Genomic DNA, 16,008 nt, shown 5'->3' on the forward strand with positions numbered 1-16,008 from the left:
CAGACAAGTCTTTGGCAAATGTTTTTGCTAAATGTTTTAGATTGTATAATATTTTTAATCTATTTTATGTTTTTATATTGTCAGATTTAATTCGGCCAGTCTGGTAGAAATGTAAACCTTCACTGTTAAAAGTAGTTAAAAAATACATACTCTCCCCCTCATAAGCAACATGCTTGAAGGTAAAATCTATGGTGAAAATATGACTTAATCTTTCCTGTGGCTAATCAGCCTGTATTCTGCTGCTCATTTTTCATACCCGCCTCTGTGGTTGATCAAGAAGCTACTTATGATTGGTTGAAAAGTTTCAGTTACATCAAATAAAAAAAAAACAAGAAAGCTTTAGGTTTCAGCATTCAGTAATAAACTTGCATCTCTTGTAAAGGAAGTTTAGTGGCTTTCTTTCAAAGCCATAGAAAGCAAGAATTCAAGATGACACCAATTATTTCATTTTTGTATTTAGGTAAGCATCGGTATAATACATTTTTTATGATAATTCTGAACTATGCATATGGTAAATTAATTGCAACATATGTCTATAAGTTAGATTTTTTATTAATGTTTATTTATTTTTGCATTGAAGATTTTTAATGATTCCTTGATGGGAGTTTATAGTGAAATACAGTATGTTATCTATGTTCCTAAAGTGATGTTAGGGGATAAAAGAAGGGCTATAGTTTTAGTGATCATAGTTTGTCATCATATATATGCTTTGGTAAAACATTATTCTTCATTGTTCTGGCTAGTAGATGTTCAATGTGTGTATCCATACATATTGTCCTTTCTATATAAACCTTCCTGAAGGAACATTGCTGATCTTGTATTTGTTTTCCAGAGTTTCTGGTAGAAAAAAAATACATCAAATTTGTTATTTGACCTAACATTTGTTACTTTTCTATTCATTTTTTTCCACTTTTCAAAAGTGGCCTGATCCCACATCATTTCAATTAATTTATTAAAACTTGTTCACAAAACTGGCAAAAATTGTAGCACTCTGATGTTTTTTTTGTCATGATATGTAGCACATGTCTACTCTGCATAAGTTCGGTAACTTGGAGGCTTCACATGTAGCTGCTATGAGCCCTTTAGAGAGAGACAGACGTAGTAGGAGGATCTCTTCTGGTTCATCTGTGATGTCCAGATATGCTGTAGTTTTAGCAACAAGGAAATTGAAAAATTACTTCAATCCTAAAATTGACTTTAGGGTATCGAGTATTTTATTGTCAAACACTACCCTGGTCTATTTGGAACCCACCCAGGATCCCAGGGCTGCAAAGCAACAGTGCAACCCACCTAGTCTCCTCATCCATACACCAGAGGTGCTACAACACAATGATAGAAACACATTTAATGTCCATTTACCATCTTTTCTACATATACTATATGATTCACGGACGTTTGAATGAGGCCTTAAGAAAAGGATTATTGAATTGGTTAGTAGTATATGTTAAAAAGATGGCAGATGGACATTAAATGTATGTTCTATCCATGTTTTTCACAGACAAAGCACAGAAACATTAAACATAATATTTTATGTGGATGTTCACATGACCATGGTTTTTTGCACACTCAGTGGTTTGCAAAAAATAACAGAGATGTCCGATTTTGATCAGAGTAACGTGTCAAAATTACCGATACAAGTCTATAGGTCAGTGAGGAATCATTGACAGTGCAGAATGTCATCTGTGTGTGATTCATGTACTGTATGACTTTAATATTCTAGTGGATGGGAGAAGCTTTGATATTTATTTATTTTTTCATATGAGAAAATCAGTGATGAAACACTGATGGAAAAACTGACAATGTACAAATACTGATAAAAATCGGATCAAAAACTGTGACCTTATTTTTGCATAACAGAAATATCACTTGTGTCTGAATGAGGCATATTTTCGTTTTTTTATTTTGATGGGTTGGATATATTTTGGCCAAATTCCAAATATAAAGTAAAAAAATTAAACATTTAGGGTGTAAGTGCATAAGGGGAGATTTGGGGTGAAAACACTAATGAGCATAGAGAAATGGCAGCAATTCACGGAGCACTGAGGCCTGCTGGAGTCAATAATAACACATATGTTCAACGGAATCTGCAATGCTTTGTAAAGACTGAGGGTGGGCCCTCCGAAAATGGTGGGTTCAATATATTCCTATCTGGCAATATTTTTGGCTTTGTTTTCAACAGTTTACACACCTTTATTTTAATCTTATTACAAGCATTTTACTGTTCAGTATGCAGCAACAGTGTTTTGTAGTTCCTTTAGAAGGACCAGATAGTGAGTTGGCATTGTTCTTTGGTACAAACGTGAAGTATACCTAAAGAGTTGCAACAAAAATTGGGATGTATGGCCAGCTTTACAATCAGTTAATAATTCTAAATGTTCTTAAATTTAGAACCATGTACCAAAAATTGTAATTCCATGTTTTCACCAAAATACAAAAGTTTAGATTAGAAACAGATAAGCAGCGTCAGATTTTGGTTCCTTGTTCTTATCAGAGAAACTGTTTCAGAAGGCCCAATTTTTTTTCTACACAGAAGATGTTCCCATCCACTTAGTCTAATTAAACATTTTTTATAATCATTGCACATACAAGACACAATATCAAAAAGATCTACAAAGTTATATGTGAAACTTTTGTTAAGAAAAGGCCCAAGTTGTGAATGACTGGTCCCTTTGTGCCTTGTTGTATTGGGGATTACTATTTTAGCCTAATCCTGCAGAAAATACATATACCATCCTGAATCCCTAAAAGAAGCAGATTCAGAATGACACTGCCCCCAAGAACTGTAGTTTGCTACTGTCATTATAAGGGGCTCTTCAGGCTTCAGTGATTTTCCTCGAAAGCAAAAATTGGTCAGTTTTTACCATCTGAGATTTTGGTCAGTGTCCGTTTTTACCATCAGAGCTTTGTCAGAGTTTCATTTAATATTTCTCCAATTAAATAAAATCTGAAGGAGGTTTCTCAAGCTTCTCCTATCAGTCTGCAAAAATCAGGGAGCACACAGATGAATTGCTGAGTTTGATCTGATCATCCGATTTGATTTGATCATACAATTTTTCTTTTTCCTATGGTTTGGCAGTGAAACATTAGAGGGAAACTGATAGTTAGCTATGGGATCGTTCACATGTCTCTGGTGCATCTGGTGTTTTGCCAAACACTTTATCTTTATCTCCTTTAATGCCAAAGCCGGTTTTCACCTTCCTGACCAGGCAAAATCTTTCAAGTCTGACCACTGTAATAACTATCGAATGCCTCAACATACGGTAATTCTGAGAATGTTTTTGTGTGGCACATTGTACTTTATATTAGTGGTAAATTTAAATTGATATTATATGCAATTCTTTATGATAATACCGAAAGTTTAGCAAAAATTTAGAAAAATTTGCAATTTTCAAACTTTTAATTTTTACACCCTTAAAACAGATAGACATATCACACAAAATAGTTAAAAAATAACATATACCACATGTCTACTTTGCATAAGTATCATTCTAGAAAAAAAATATTTTTTTTAGGATGTTTAAAGGGTTAAAAGTTTAGACACAATTTTCCATTTTTTTCAAATGAAATTTACAAAACTATATTTTTAGGGACCACTTCACATTTCAAGTGACTTTAAGGAATCCAAAGGTCATAAACCTCACAAAAAGACCCCATTTTAAAATCTTCATCCCTTAACATATTTAAAACTGCATTCAGAAAGTTTTTTAATCCTCTAGGTGCTTCAGAGGAATTAATGTAAATTGCAAGAAAGAATTGAAAAGTAAATTTTTTTTTACTAAAAATTTGTTTTAGCATAAAATATTTTAATTTTCACAAAAGTAAAAGGAGAATATGGATCCCACAATTTGTTGTGCAATTTTTCATGAGTACATCGATACCCCAGATATGGCCGGAAACTAGACAACTACTATTTGCTAACATGGCAGGGCTCAGAAGTGAAGGAGCACTTAATGATGTTTGAATCATTAATATGGTTGGAATAGATTGCGGATGCTATGTTGCATTTGCAGAGCCCCAGAGGTCCCAAGACAGCAGAAATCCCCCAAAATGACCCCATTTTGGAAACTGCACCCCCAAATTTCTCAGTTTTACAAGGGTAACAAAATAAATTGCACAATAGAATGAGGGGTCCATTTTCTCCTGCGTACGCCGATACCCTGTTTGTGATTGAAAACTACTGTTTGGGCACACTGTAGGGGCCAGAAGGGAAGGATGCCATGTCGCATTTAGAGATTGTGGATGCAGTATCGCTAAGTGATGAGCAAATGTGCTCGCCACTACATGCCCCCTGAAGAAGGGAGTTCGAAACGTGCATCGGGGGATCTCACTGCACTTGTGTGCCCTCCCCACGGGTCCCCCTGTCTCAGGCTTCCTGGATAGAACTCCGTGATTTGAAATCCCTGGTATGTACTAGCAATTAATACTTACTTGTACTCACTGGCATTTATTACAGGGATTGTTCATTGAAGGGAGTTGATGAGTAATTCCCTCTTATTTACTCTTTATATACTATAGAGATGATCTACTTAACTACTATATATATATATATATATATATATATATATATATTATTGACTTTGATTGTTAACCACTGTTGCTATGACAACAGTTTGGTGTACTCTTTTTAAGCCTGAGTCATATGATTGTAATAGTTGGTATATGTGGGGTCCTTTGGGGTAGTGACAGTGTTTGTGAGAAGCTTTTTTATGCTACCACTTTTCTCAAGTTCACCTTTCCCCCTCCTCTGTGCCTTATATTTATAATGATTAATTTTTTTAATAATAAACTTTATATGAATTTCTAAAGATAAATCTTTTGTAGTTCCTCTTTCGTTGTTTTCTTTTGTCTTCTTGTTTGGGCACATTGTAGGGGCCAGAAGGGAAGGATGCCATGTCGCATTTAGAGATTGTGGATGCAGTATCACTAAGTGATGAGCGAATGTGCTCGCCACTACTCGGTACTCACTCGAGCATCACTGTGCTTGACATGCTTGGCACTTGGCGAGTATTTCCGTGGTTGCTCGGCGGGAGCTCTCGTCCCCCCCCTGCATGTTTGGCACTACTTAGAGAGCCAATGAACATGCAGGGATTGCCTGCCACGCACTGTAATGCCATAGCCATGTTGGTTGTGGTATAACAGTGATTGGCTGGCCATACAGCATCATCGGGTCTATATAAGACCTGGTGTCCCTTTGCTCGTCACAGTCTAACCTGGAAACAGACACAGTAGGGAGAGCTGCTGCTGCGTGAGGGAGAGATTTGGTTGTTTATTAGTTAGTGTAGGTATTCCACAAAATATCTATATATCTATCTGAACTAACAGTTCTTCTGAGGACTAATCCAGCTGCATATATTCAGTGGTGATAGCAGGATTTAGGCAGGCAGGGTTTGTGGCAGTGTATACAGCACAAGAGGGTCCATTGCACGTTCTGTCTGCTGCTGCTGTTTCAGATATTTGTAGACATAGTCCCAGATATCAGGGTCCAGGGCTAATTTTTTTTTATCTTAATCCTGATTATTTGCTTAAAAAGCAAGGCAGACAGGGTTTGTGGCAGTATATGCAGCACAAGAGGGTCCAGAGCATGTTCTTTCTGATCCTGCTGTTACAGATATTTGTAGACTTAGCCCCAGATATCAGGGTCCGGGGTTAATTTTTTTGGGATCTTAATCCTGATTATTTGCTTAAAAAGCAATCCAGAGTACACCATTTTCTGCTCCATTTCCATGTTAGCACTGAAGAATACAGCCAGATCTTTTCCATATTACAGCGACAAAAAAAAAATCCAGAAATTTTCTAGTAAACGTGGAAAATATTGGCCTCTATTTACAGTTTGTTGCAGAGTGTTAGTGAAGCTATTCACACGTGGTCGCTGTGGAGAATAGTAAACTACAAGCCAGCTATTTAAACCTGTGGTTGTCCGTCAGACGTATCACATATAACTGCGGTACAAATTCAGCCATTTCTGGCCTCCATTTACAGTTTGTTGCAGTGTATCAGTGAAGCTATTAACTCAAGGTCACTGTGAAGAATAGTAAACTACAAGGCCGCTATATAAAACCGTGGGTGTCCGTCAGACGTATCACATAGAAATGCCATCCAAATTCAGCCATTTCTGTCTTCCATTTACAGTTTGTTGCAGTGTGTCAGTAAAGCTATTCACATGTGGTTGCTGTGAAGAATAGTAAACTACAAGCCGGTTATTTAAAACCGCGGTTGTCGGTCAGACGTATCACATATAACTGCGGCTCAAATTCATCCATTTCTGGCCTCCAGTTACAGTTTGTTGAGGTATGTCCGTGAAGCTATTCACACGAGGTTGCTGTGAAGAATAGTAAACTACAGGGCCGCTATTTAAAACAGTGGGTGTCCATCAGACGTATCACATATAACTGCGTTACAAATCCAGTCATTTGTAGCGAATGTGGAAAATATTGTCCTCCATTTAGAGTTTGTAGCAGTGTGACACCATTTTACTGCTCCATTTGCTTATTCACAGAATACAGCCATTTGTTTTTTATTTTATTCACATTAATGTATTGTGGAAGCAGAGAAACTTTTTTCAATGATCAGACATGATCCCATATGACTGCCGTAATAATCCAGCAATTTTTGTGAGCGTGTCAAATATTACACTCCATTTAAAGTATTGCAGTTGTGGTTTCAAACCTATTCACAGCTGGTCACTGACAAATAGCATATCTGTGAACAATGTTGTCACAGTATTATGCCACTTTTACGTACTGAAAAAAAATACAAAAAACAAGGTAAAATGGAAAAAATGTTAAGGAACATTCTTTCCAGGATAATGACTTGTATATAATGCCATAGAAATACTAAAAACAAAAGTTATGGACTGTGGAAGACATTTATGCAACCAGAATGAACATGAAAAAAACAACAGTCACCTGGAGCTGATGATACCACCTAGCAGCACCCTTCCCTATTGTAAATGCATCTAACAGCGTTATCGATGGAGATTAGAATAGATTTTAATTTTTTTTGGGCAGCACCAGCAGCACACAGTATAAGGCAATAATACCTGGCTGGATCGGTGTAATACACTATCCATACTGTGATACCTCACCTGTAAATGAATTTCAGATAATACAGTTAATATTCTAGAATATGGACTCTATTTGAATTGTCCTTCCCATTATTAAGGAGTGGGTCTCCTACTGTTATTGCATATGCAGCAATTTCAAGGGCTGACAAAAATTAAGACGCACTCCAATACACATTTGAAGAGACGTAAAAAAAATAAATAAATAAAAACACAGTCGGATCTTTAGTATAAAAAACAGACTCGCCAATGTAACCTCAATGTAATAATCACATTGTTCAGCTCCTGCACCTCCTCCTCCTGTTCGGCCTCCATCTCCGAAATGACCACATCAGTCACAACCTGGAAGCTCTGCAGCACTCCTTTGGCCAAGCGGCAACAGGCCCTGCTGAAGATAATATGCTTAATGCTTAGGTGACTTTTCACTGCTGAACATACAACCAGGTATATTTGTGTGTGACAATGGCCGGGACCTGGTGGCGGAGAAATGACAGCCGTAGTAGGTACGGTTTCCCTGTATGCCAGTCCTTTCATCCGACCTAAAGAATATGGCTGTGGTGAAATACAACTCTCTATGAGAAGCAGCCCTGGCTAATAAAAGTCTTTGTGAAGGTTCCCAGACACTCTTTGGCTGCTTTTTTTTACTGTGGATTGGACGTGCTATGCATGTTATTTCTCAACCTGCATAGCAGATCAGGCCTTTGCCCATCTCTGTAGTCATGAAATTCAATGCGCAAAGAAAGATCTTTGTGTGTCGAAGCACCACCAAGAAGTGTGAGTTGATGTTGGACGGGCTTATGCAAAAAGGTGCATTAGAGGACTTCCTGGGAGAAATGACAGCCGGAGTAGATACGGTTTCCCTCTATGCCAGTTCTTTCACCGAGCTAAAGAATATGGCAGTGATGAAATACAAGATACAGTGTCAATCTGAATAACATTGGGCCCACAAGAGGATTTGATTCTGAGGGCCCACCTTTCTCCTCCGCTCAAGAGCCCCATAGCTGCTGAAAGGTTTGCGCTATGAACTCCCCTGAAAGAGAAGCCGGGGCCCACCGGAGGATTCTCCGGTTCTCTGGTGGACCCGTCCAACCCTGCCGAGAAGCAGCCCTGGCTAAGAAAAGTCTGTGTGAAGGTTCCTGGATACTCTATGGCTGCTTTTTAACTGAGGGGGAAACCCACACGGGGAGAACAAACAAAATCCTTGCAGATGTTGTCCTTGGTGTGATTTGAACCCAGGACCCCAGCACTGCAAGGCTTCAGTGCTAACTACTGAGCCACCAGTCAGTGAGCTGTAAGCTGCAAATGCTGCTGAAGCCCCGCCAGGGCGGTGGTAATTGTAGCTGACTTTCTGAAATGAGCACACACGCAGCGTACTTTCACAAGCCACTCTGGCAGATCTGGGTAGGTTTTGAGAAACCACTGAATCACTAAGTTGAACACATTTGCCAGGCATGGTACATGTGCGAGCTTGCCTAGCTTCAGAGCTGCTACCAGGTTCTCTGATACAGCTTTCAACAACTCTGCAACAGTGTGCAGCTTCTCATTTAAGCATACAGTCCTGCTTATTGTTATTGGCACCCCCAAAGTTTAAGTACATAATCTGCGGGGTGCCTCAAGGGTCTGTCTTGGGCCCTATATTATTTAATATATTTATTAATGATCTAGTGGAAGGGTTGCATAGTAAAATAGCAATATTTGCAGATGATACTAAACTTTGTAAAGGAGTTAATACAGATGAGGATAGGGCACAGCTACAGGAGGATTTAGATAAATTGGGGAGTTGGGCCAAAAAATGGCAAATGGGGTTCAATGCCAATAAATGTAAGGTCATGCACATGGGAAAGAAAAACAGCAGTCACCCATACATATTAAATGGGAAACCATTGGGGAAATCTGACATGGAGAAGGACCTGGGCATCTTGGTTAACAGCAAATTAAATTGGAGTGCCCAGTGTCAGGCAGCAGCTGCGAAGGCAAATAGAGTCATGGCATGCATAAGAAGAGGAATAGGGGCATATGATGAGAACATTGTTCTTCCTCTGTATAAAGCGCTGGTAAGGCCGCACTTAGAATATTGTGCACAGTTCTGGGCTCCGGTGCTCAGGAAAGACATATTGGAGCTAGAGAGGGTACAAAGGAGGGCGACTAAGGTAATAAAGGGAATGGAGGGACTAGAATACCCAGAGAGGTTGTCAAAATTAGGCCTATTTACGTTGGAAAAGAGAAGGCTTAGGGGAGACCTCATAAACATGTATAAATACATCAGGGGGCAGTACAGAGATCTCTCCCATGACCTGTTTATACCAAGGATGGTGACAAAGACGAGGGGGCACACTATGCGTCTGGAGGAAAGGAGGTTCCTGCACCAGCATAGAAGGTGATTCTTTACGGTCAGAGCCGTGAGACTCTGGAACTCTCTGGGAGAGGAAGTGGTGATGTCCAACTCACTTAATGAGTTCAAGAGAGGCCTGAACGCCTTTCTTGAGAACAATAAAATTACATCTTATGATTAGTGATAGTTAATTTATCCAGGGATTTAATCTGACTGCCAGATTGGAGCCGGGAAGTGAATTTTTCCTCAATGATGTAAATTGGCCTATACTGCATGTTTTTTTTTTGCCTTCCCCTGGATCAACGCTGCGGAATAGCTGCAGTGCACAAGAAATAGGCTAAACTGGATGGACGCTTGTCTTTTTTCGGCCTTATAAACTATGTAACTTATAAACTATGTAACTATCTGGAATATCTTCTGGAAAAAATTAATCAAGTGATGGAGATGGAGGCTGAAGAGGAAGAGGTGGTGCATGAGCTGTAGAATGTGGGGGCAACTCTGATTGACCCAGGACCCGCAATCCTCTGCATCGGGAGGACGTATTCCGTCCCAGGGTCCCATTGGGTCCCTGCTTCCACAATATTAACCTAGTGGAATGCGTCAGTGAGATGTACCGTCCCTGGCTCCATTCACTTGTCCACGTGTTTGTGGTTAGGCGGGCCTTCCCACTTAAGTGCACTGGGGAGGGCATGGGTAATGTTCTGGGACCCGTGCTTGTGGAAGGCAGAGACGATACTGGGGGAAATAGTGGCAGATGGGGACCGAGTATGGACACCTGGCCGCCGCCATGAGGTTGTGGAAAGCTTCCGCCTCCACGAGCCTAAAAGGCAACATTTCAAGTGCAAGCAAGCAGTCCAGAAATGTGGCACTTTAGTATTGCGGCCTGTGGGTGGGTGGTTGGCTGCATACTTGCGCTTGCATTCCAAGTATCACAAAGCTAAGGAGATGGATGATCCATCATGAATAGTGATGAGTGAGCATGCTCTCTACTGCTCGGTGCTCGCCCGAGCATCTCACCGCTCTTTAGAGCGCCAATGAACATGCAGGGATTGTCTGCCAAACACAGTAATGCCGCAGCCATGTTAATTGTGGCATTACAGTGATTGGCTGGCCGCACAACGTCATCAGGTCTATATCAGACCTGGTGCCGTCATGCTCGTCACAGTCTACTCCGGAATTAGGCACTGTAAGGAGAGGTGCTGCTGAGCTAGGGAGAGATTTGCTTGTTTCTTAGTTAGTGTAGGTGACGTGCCCCCTGGGCCGTGGGGTACTCAGTAGCCGGGCCGGTCGATGCTGGGGGATGTCATGGTGGCAGTGACCCGGTCCGTGACCCAGGGCGGTCAATTAAAGGGAAAGTAAAAGGGGAAATAAAGTTTTTATAGAGATAATGTTCATGACGCCACCTGTGGTATGCGGCTATATGCAGCCGCCACTGCGGTGCAGATCCTCTGGAGCTGATGGTGACACAGCAGAGTTCGTTCAGCTCTCCACAGGCAGAGCTTAGCTCCAGGGCAGTGTATGATGATTTTATGAGGTAGATGTTGCTGGTGCTGTGTAGTGCAGGGCTGGTGATGGCGCAGCAATAATTCCAGGACACAGTGGGGTGCAGTCTTCAAGGTTTACTCACAGTTTCTTCAAGACTCCAGGTTACCAGGGCCAGTGTGTAACCTCCCACGTCGTCCTGTGTTCACCAGGGAAGGGGTTCAGCAACTCTCAAGTCTCTCAGGAGTCCTTAAACGGGACCCCGTTCTATGTTCCTTTCACGGTCGTCTTCCCTGCGCTGGCTCTCAAACCTGTTGCCCTGCGTCTCACGATCAGTGTCCCAAGCCAGTGGCCTCAGGCCTTGTCGGGCGACGTGCAGTCCCCTGGACCCTATGTGGCCACCTTTTTGGCAATGTAATTGTGGTAGTAGGCAGCTGCACCTTGAAAGCACAGTAGCCTCCGGTTATCTAGCTGACCCTGATTATTCTCCACTAGTTTAGAGGCCGGTCCCCTCTGCGGCCTGATCCCTCCATGTCCGTGTAGATTCGGGCGCACGGGTGGCTTCCTGCAGTCACCGTGCCCCTGGGATCCCCTCTGATTCTGGAGCCTTTCCTCTGCTCCCGTCCTCTCTCTCCTGGGCCTCTTTTACCAGGCCCACTCTCCTCTCTCTACTCCTCCTGAGCAGAGCTCCTGCTCCCAACTCTCTCTCCTCTGACTGAACTCTTCCAGAACCTTCCACCCTCTCTTTTATACTACTAGCCTGACAGTGTCCCCTCACCTGCTTCCTCCACCCAGACCCACTACATGGTTCCACCCTCCAGCTAGGGACCAGGGACTGTGCTCTGCCTTAGGAGCAATCTCACTCTTCCCTACCGGGGTGGAGTGTGTTGGATGCGGGTGTGTGGGTTCCGAGTAGCACTACATCCTTACCTGAGAGTGGGGTAACACACCTCTGGGTGAGATGCAGTACCTCTGTGGTGACTGAACCCGCAGGGGCACCACATAGGTGTACCACAACATATTCTACACATATCCATCTCAACTAACAGTCCTTCTGAGGACTAATCCAGCTGTATAGATATCAGTACTAGGCAGGCAGGCAGTGTATGTGGCAGACTGCAGTGCATATAGCCAGTTCTGTCTGCTGTTGGTGCTTTTACAGATATTTCTAGAAATAGCCCCATGTATCAGGGACCAGGAATAATTTTTTTTGGATCTTAATCCTGATTATTTGCTTAAAAAGCAATCCAGAGAACACCGATTTTCTGCTCCATTTGCTTGTTGGCACTGCAGAATACAGCCAGATCCTTTACATATTACAACGCTAAAAATCCAGGCCAGCTATTTAAAACTGGTTTGTCTGTCACACGTATCACATATAAGTGCGCTGAAAATTCTACCATTTCTGGCCTCCATTAAAATTTTATTACAGTGTGTTAGCAAAGTTATTGACACGAGGTTGCTGTTAAATATAGTTACTAGTGAAGAGTGAGCACTAAAATGCTCGGGTACTCGTTGCTCGGGTCGAGCAAATTGGAATACTCGGGTGCTCGACCCGAGCAACGAGCCCAATGTAAGTCTATGGGAAATTTTTCAGGCGGCTCCCCCCGGCGGTCTGCAGATGGCCTAAAAATTACCCAAATCGATGGGAACAGTGCTCAAATGACATGGGAACAACATCGGGAAGACCCCTGGAAGCATCTCTGACTCCCAGATAACTACAAACAACAATGTGGTCAGAGTATTATGCGACTTTTACGGACGCACAACAAAACATACAAAAACGAAACCAAAATGGATTTTCCTGGGAAATATGTTAAGGAACATCCTTTACAGGGTAATGACTTGTATATAAGGCAAAATAAATAACCAAAAACAAAAATACTCCTTCACACCTTGGGCTATGTTCACACGTAGCGCTTTTGATGCGTTTTTGCACTTTTGCATTGCTTTCAACCAAGACAAATGCATTCACCAGGAAATGTCATTTTAACATTTTACAACCTTATCTGTCCATGTGGTGTGTGACACATCATCAGACACATGCATATGACGCGCCCCCTGGGCCATATTCTTTAGGGGAATACCCGGAGCCGGATCAGATGGGGGTTGTAGTCTCCGAGTGGCTGTGACCCGGTCCGTGCCCAGGGTGTCAAGCTCAGAGTATGTGGCAGTCCTACAGATGTTACAAAGTTTGTTATGTCGACTACGCCACCCGTTGGATTGCGGTCACTACGGCCGCCGCTGCAGCAGGGTCCGCTGAGGCTGATGGTGTTGGTGCAGCTTTAGATAGTATAACCCCCAACGGGAGGGGTATGGCCTCAGGGGGTCAGGTGCAGAGGATGGGGGTTGTGGTGGTGCAGCGTAGATGATAATTAAAGACAGAGTCGGGTTGTGCAGTTCAGGGTGTTTACTTACTGCAGATATTCCGGTCACTCCGGCCTTGAGTGACCACCCGAGCCGTGCTGCGTCCACCAGGTCCTGGATTCAGCCAACCCCCAAGCAAGTCCGGAGCGTGTCCCTGAGCCCTCCTTCTTGTCCTTTCTTCTGGCCGTCCCCACCAGGGATCCACCTAGGTCCAGCTCCCTCGGGCCTTCTGTTGGGAGACCCTTGGCCTTGGGTTCCCTGACCCTACACGTGGTTTGCCTTCAGGGTGGATGTGGTGGGTGGCCGTGGCAGATCCTGCCCACAGCCTCCGGTCTCTGGCTGAGGTATGCTTTAGCCCCCACCAGTTTGGGATCCGGTACCCTGTTGCCAACTCTTCACCCTAGGGTTGTACTTGGGTTCTCAGAGTTCCTTCTGTCTCCCCCTCTGGGTCTTTCTTTCTCCTCTCTCTCTTTTGGGCCTGGGGCTGCTCTGCTCTTCTGCTCTCTTCCTCTGCAAAGACTGGCTGACTGACTGACTGACCCTGTTCTTAGATGGTGCCCACCTTAAATACTCCCTCTATGTGTGAGCTCAGGTGACCAGCACCCAATGAGCTCCTAACTTTACCCAGGCTGCTCCCCCTATCTGCCCCTACACTACTGGGATGTACCACCCCCCTCCCACTCCAGCCAGGAACAGACTCGGTCGTACCTGCACATTTCCAAGTGGGAGTACCGTTGGTCTGTTCCTCGGAAATGGGATGTGTGTAGTGCATGCAGCTTTCTGAGCTCAGTTCCACACGCCATCCTTACCCGGGAGTGGAATACCACACCTCTGGGTTGAGGTGCAATACCCCTGTAGCAGCCGAATCCTCAGGGTGCTACATTCCCCCCTGGTAAATCACAGCACGTCCTCGGGCTGTAAGATATGAAAACACCAAAACATACAATTTTTGCATAAACAACATAATAAAAACATATAAAACATATATATCAGCAATAAAACTTTTTTTTTTTTTTTTTAAATAACATTCTCGTAGACTTCTCTTGCTTCTAGCTCCTCCTCCGGACACTGTGCAACGTGTGCCCGGGAAAAGTGCAACAGTCTCTCCAGAAAAATGGTCTTCCTATAAAACCGGTAGGGGGCGCTTTAGGAAGCGCAACTATATACAAGGGGATATGGCCGCTCTCAGTCCTCGGCCAGGTATTTAGGAAAGGGATGACCGCTCTCAGTCCTCGGTCAGAGGGATTAAGGGAAATACGGGTAACAGTTCAATTCTCTGGTCCCAACGGGGACTATAATAGCAGCAACGGTTCAATGTGCCCCGACGGGCAACTATATACAGCTTCTACTCTGCTGTACTCAACGACGACGTCCTCCTGCTCTTTCTTTGTGATTAACTTTAGCTTCAGACCCGTTCGGGCACGTATGCTGGGCAAATAGATTTTCTCCCAGATGCGGCACTCTTGGTTTTATGGGCGCGGTGGTGGTGGCGCCCGGGTTGCCCAGGCCTTGCGGCCAGGCCTGGGGCACCTGGAAAGTGAAGGGCACCGTAAGGACAGCGGCGCCCTGGGCTACTTGGCCCTGCGACCAGGCCGGTGGCTCCGCGGAGGTAGGGGGCGCTGTTGGTATTGCGGCGCCCGGGGGTACTAGGCCCTGCGACCAGGCTGGTAGTACTTCCTGCTTGGTCACGCTCGGGGTCGAGGCGTGTGACGTCACAGGGGTCGCGGCTGCGGCTTCCGGTTGAGGCCTAGTCTGTGGCAGTGACGTTGCGGTTACGGGCACGGCAGGGGGTACTTCGGGCTCTGCGACGGGGAGCTGGGGCAGGTACGCGGTTTCCCGGTTTGGGGTAGAAACGTCCCCTTTACCTGCCTCCTTTCGTTCGGCTCCCTTCTCGGCGCCGTCTCCGGCCTTCAGTCCTCCTGCGCCATCCTCAGAGGCGGTCTGTCTCCTCGTCTCGGGTGGCGTGCTCCGCTGACGAGTTTCGGTCTGCTGGGCCATCTCTCGGCTCCACTCCGCCAACGTCTCTCGCTGCACCCGGGCCATCCTCCGTGCGAGGCCCTCCAGCGCAGTCTGTGCACACTCCCGATCTCGGGGGAGCTGTGCCAAGACCTCCACTAAGCCTAGTGGGGTCGTTGCTTCTAGCAGGCTCCTGACCAACGGGTCGGTGCTGCTCTGCTCTCCTCCCGTTGTCTCCAGCAGGCCTTCTGGAGTGGCGACCGGCAACAGGCTCCTGACCACTGGGTCGGTGCTGCCTGGAGTGGCGGCCCGCATCAGGCTCCTGACCGCTGGGTCGGTGCTGCCTGGCTCTCCCTCCATCTCCGGGTAGGCTCTTTCTGGACTCTCCTCCAGGCTTCTTGTCTCCGGGTGCGCTCTCTCCAGACTGCTCCAGGCGACACCCATCTTTGCTCTCTTCTTCTCAGTCCTCCCACTTCGAGGGCGGTCCCGGGGCCACTTGGTGATTGTCAGCTCCAGGGGCAGTTCTTTCACGCTGACAGACACCTCTAGCATCACAGTCTCTGTTGGTGGGGGCGGTTTCCACTTTTGGCGCCATTTTCGGTCCTGGCCCACGATGGGAGGCGGCCTCTTGCCATCCTCTGGCACGCCCATAATGGCGTCCGCTCTGACAAGGCGGGAAACCTTTGGAAATGGCGGGAATCGTCTCCCAGTGGCGGGAAACTCTGCAGATGGCGGGAAAAAGCTGTTAATGGCGGACAACCGGCGGGAATCGACCTGTGATGGAGTCCGATGGCGGGGACCCTCCGGAACC

The 16,008-nt window shown here is 44.7% G+C and overlaps 1 protein-coding gene across 34 annotated transcripts in view; it reads left to right on the forward strand.

Annotated features, from left to right (window-relative positions):
• Positions 1 to 328: 328 nt before the first annotated feature.
• The window catches only part of LOC141155441 (uncharacterized), a 352,337-nt gene continuing 336,657 nt past the window's right edge, over positions 329 to 16,008 (forward strand). For all 34 annotated transcript variants that reach the window (XR_012247541.1, XR_012247565.1, XM_073642309.1 and 31 more), the window contains exon 1: positions 329 to 460. Coding sequence is in view for 32 of the 34 variants with exons in the window: in XM_073642309.1 (XP_073498410.1) it covers positions 430 to 460 (31 nt within the window). In the remaining 2 variants the exon portion in view is untranslated. The remainder of the gene's footprint in view (positions 461 to 16,008) is intronic.

This window comes from Phyllobates terribilis, unplaced genomic scaffold (assembly GCF_046119375.1).
Source record: "Phyllobates terribilis strain yellow unplaced genomic scaffold, ASM4611937v1 Scaffold_1__5_contigs__length_1240528914, whole genome shotgun sequence".
Classification (NCBI taxonomy): Eukaryota; Metazoa; Chordata; class Amphibia; order Anura; family Dendrobatidae; genus Phyllobates; species Phyllobates terribilis.